This window comes from Sinocyclocheilus anshuiensis, unplaced genomic scaffold (assembly GCF_001515605.1).
Source record: "Sinocyclocheilus anshuiensis isolate Anshui unplaced genomic scaffold, SAMN03320099.WGS_v1.1 scaffold801, whole genome shotgun sequence".
NCBI classification, from domain to species: domain Eukaryota; kingdom Metazoa; phylum Chordata; class Actinopteri; order Cypriniformes; family Cyprinidae; genus Sinocyclocheilus; species Sinocyclocheilus anshuiensis.
This window is the reverse complement of record NW_015536541.1, coordinates 45,489-48,542: the sequence shown is the minus strand read 5'-3', so window position 1 is coordinate 48,542 and position 3,054 is coordinate 45,489. Positions and strand designations below refer to the sequence as shown.

Below are 3,054 nucleotides of genomic sequence, written 5' to 3'. Positions count from 1 at the left end.
CTTTCCGTCCCCACTGTGTGTGTGTATGTATATATATATATATATATATATAGAGAGAGAGAGAGAGATTTTTTTTAAATACAAAAATGAAAATACCGAGATATGCCAAGCCCTAGTCTGCGACAAACAATGTTGTTCTGCCATGGTACACGTCCTTGTGGAGATTGAAAGAGTGCCATCTTCTCCTGTTCCGTTGTTGTCTCCTTTTGTAGTTTTAAATAAATTATCTGTTCTTGGATATTTATATGCCACCATCACAGCTGATGCTTCTCCGACAAGCTGCTTCTTCTTCGGCTTTTGCCTTGATACTTTGGGTTACACCATCAACATGCCCGTGGACACTGCATACTAGCGGTCTGCATGTGTAATTGCAGAAGTATAAATGAAAACCGACGTGTAGCTTACGGCATAGAGGCTACGGCGTAGGTCAGACGCAGAAGTATAAATCAGCCTTAACAGTGAAGTGGTGGCTTTAATTGCTTCAGAAATTATGTAACCAAATCTTTGCCGAGAAAGATAAAGTAGCTCTTCAGCGGTGAAGCTCTTATTGATGAAATTGCAGGGCAGCGCTAAAGTTTCTGTGTTGCTGAATGTCTGTGCGCGCACGCAGTGTGATCTGTTTGAGGGACTGAATGTGTGTACATGAGCTACAGTGAAGACAGCGCATTAGTTAAGAATGCTTCTAATTTTTGTTTTTATTTTTTGTTTTAAATGTAGAGTTTGTTGTGCAATGATAACCTACCAGCAATATAAGGTGATTTTATTAATGTAATAGAATGAGTACATTACAATATATATTAGAACAAGTACATGATTATTTATGGGCTTAAAAACAAGATGCAAACAAGCATAATATTGTACCTGGTGGGGAGTGCCCAATGTAAACATGAAACATATGCCATTACCTATATTGTTATACTGTGGTACAGTTATGGAGGCCGGTTATAATGCAGAGGTCTACTGCCTGCTCTGCCTATAGTTAGCAATGGCCCTATAGTATGCAGTGTTTAAAGGTCCCATGGCATGAAAATTTCACTTTATGAGGTTTTTTAACATTAATATGAGTTCCCCTAGCCTGCCTATGGTCCCCCAGTGGCTAGAAATGGCGATAGGTGTAAACCGAGCCCTGGGTATCCTGCTTCACCTTTGAGAAAATGAAAGCTCAGATGGCCCAATCTGGAAGCTTCCCTTTGTCGTCATACGGGGAAAGGTTACCTCCCCTTTCTCTGCTTTGCCCGCCCAGAGAATTTGGCCTGCCCATGAGAAAATGAGCTACTACCGCGCGAGGCGAGCGCAATATTTTTTTTTCCTCGAGAGACATCATGGCTTGCAAACAAGCGAAGCACCTTGCCCCACCTCTCTCCTCCTCATTAGCATTTAAAGCTACAGACACAGAAATGGCACGTCCTAAGGAAAGCTCATTGTGGGACTGGCTCGTAGTGGCTGAAATTCTGCACCAAGGCTGAATTTCGGGAAAGAGACTTCAGATACAGTACTAGGGACCACTTAGGCCTATATAAAAGCATCCAAAAAGCAGCATGTCATGGGACCTTTAATAAACAGCTGTTTCACTAAATTCTGCTGAGGTGAAAATTAGTGCAGTCCCGTATTGCGATACGTATCATATCATGGCCTCTGTATCGGGATACGTATCGTATCGTGACTTTGTTGGCAATACACAGCCCTAGTAATTATCACCAGCTTGTTTGTAAGAATGGTCAGTTGACTCACCTGCAGTTTTCTGGGTCTCCAGAGACTTGCCCTTGTACGTGTTGAAGAGGCTAAGGGTTGCATACTTGGTCTTGCCATCCTTTGCCTTGGTGCTCTGCCCTGACTTCTCGGACATTTCGCTGGAAACTCATTGAGTCTGGTCCTGCGGCCTCACCCCTCAGAACCAGCCCCTTAGAAGAGCCCAAGAAATGAAAGATTCAGTGAGCAGATGGTAAAACCAGATACATTCTCTAATATCCACCTGCACCTTTTAAGCAATATTTCCTGTCAGACTTAAGAGCAGGCTACAATGCAACACCAGGAGCCATTGTTGCGCAACTACAGAGAAACAGACAAATGTGCATGTGAGCAACCAACTCTCCACAAACACAGCGTTTGCGAATGATAGCCTTTATACTCGTTTCACAAACGTTACTAAATTAGATTCAGTGGTTCAAACTGGAAGGTTTATTCAAGGCCATGCCCTAACTTGCAGAGAATAACTATACAACGTATGCGAATGATAGCCTTTATACTCGTTTCACAAACATTACTAAATTAGATTCAGTGGTTCAAACTGGAAGGTTTATTCAAGGCCATGCACCAAACTTGCAGAGAAATCATTAAATGCACAATCAGGCTTTTATCAGACTTTCCTACTTCCAGGTTAAGGCAGAATCTTATGTGCTGAATTTATTACATATATACACTTCCAAAACATTGACCAGCAAGTTTTACTAGCCATTATATCTGTCTATTACAACTTGCGTGTCTTTGAAGGAGATGGACTGCAAAGGCAGTCAGAACTCTGCATCTTTGAATCCCAATGGTTCAAATCGATGATGCACATCACGTTAATATGCCGATGTCAGTGTAGATGGTGAACTGACAATAAGGGGAGCGGGTGCGGCAATCTACCGTGAGCCACATGGGGCACCATTCATAATTAATGTGGTGTGAGGGCTTATGCCAAGACAGCACAGTAGAAGTAAAAGGGTCACCTCAACATGTCCATACTAGGGAGGCTCCGATCCGCCTTTTTCGCCTCCGATACCGATTCCGATACCTAGGGTTTGGTATTGGTCGATACCAGTGAAGATTTTTTCCCTCATTTAAATAAATGTAGAATTTATATCTCTCTGTGTGTAGAAATTATAATCATTCTTTTACAATCTACTAGATACAGACTACTTCATTATAAAGAAAAATAAAATAAACAATAAATCTGAAAAAATATAGGCCTATGTATATATATAATCTATGACAAATATGTATCATAAACTAGGTTAGTGGATAATTCGGCAGCAAAAGTTATTCTAGAAAAATCAGTGCACAATAATTTTA

At 41.2% G+C, this 3,054-nt stretch overlaps 1 protein-coding gene across 1 annotated transcript in view; it reads right to left on the bottom strand.

Moving 5' to 3' along the window:
• Window positions 1–3,054, bottom strand: part of LOC107697494 (protein PRRC2C-like) — a 50,202-nt gene that overhangs the window by 42,427 nt on the left and 4,721 nt on the right. Inside the window, exon 2 of the mRNA XM_016498302.1 lies at window positions 1,732–1,901. Coding sequence (XP_016353788.1) covers window positions 1,732–1,846 — 115 coding nt within the window. The 5' untranslated portion in view covers window positions 1,847–1,901. The remainder of the gene's footprint in view (window positions 1–1,731; window positions 1,902–3,054) is intronic.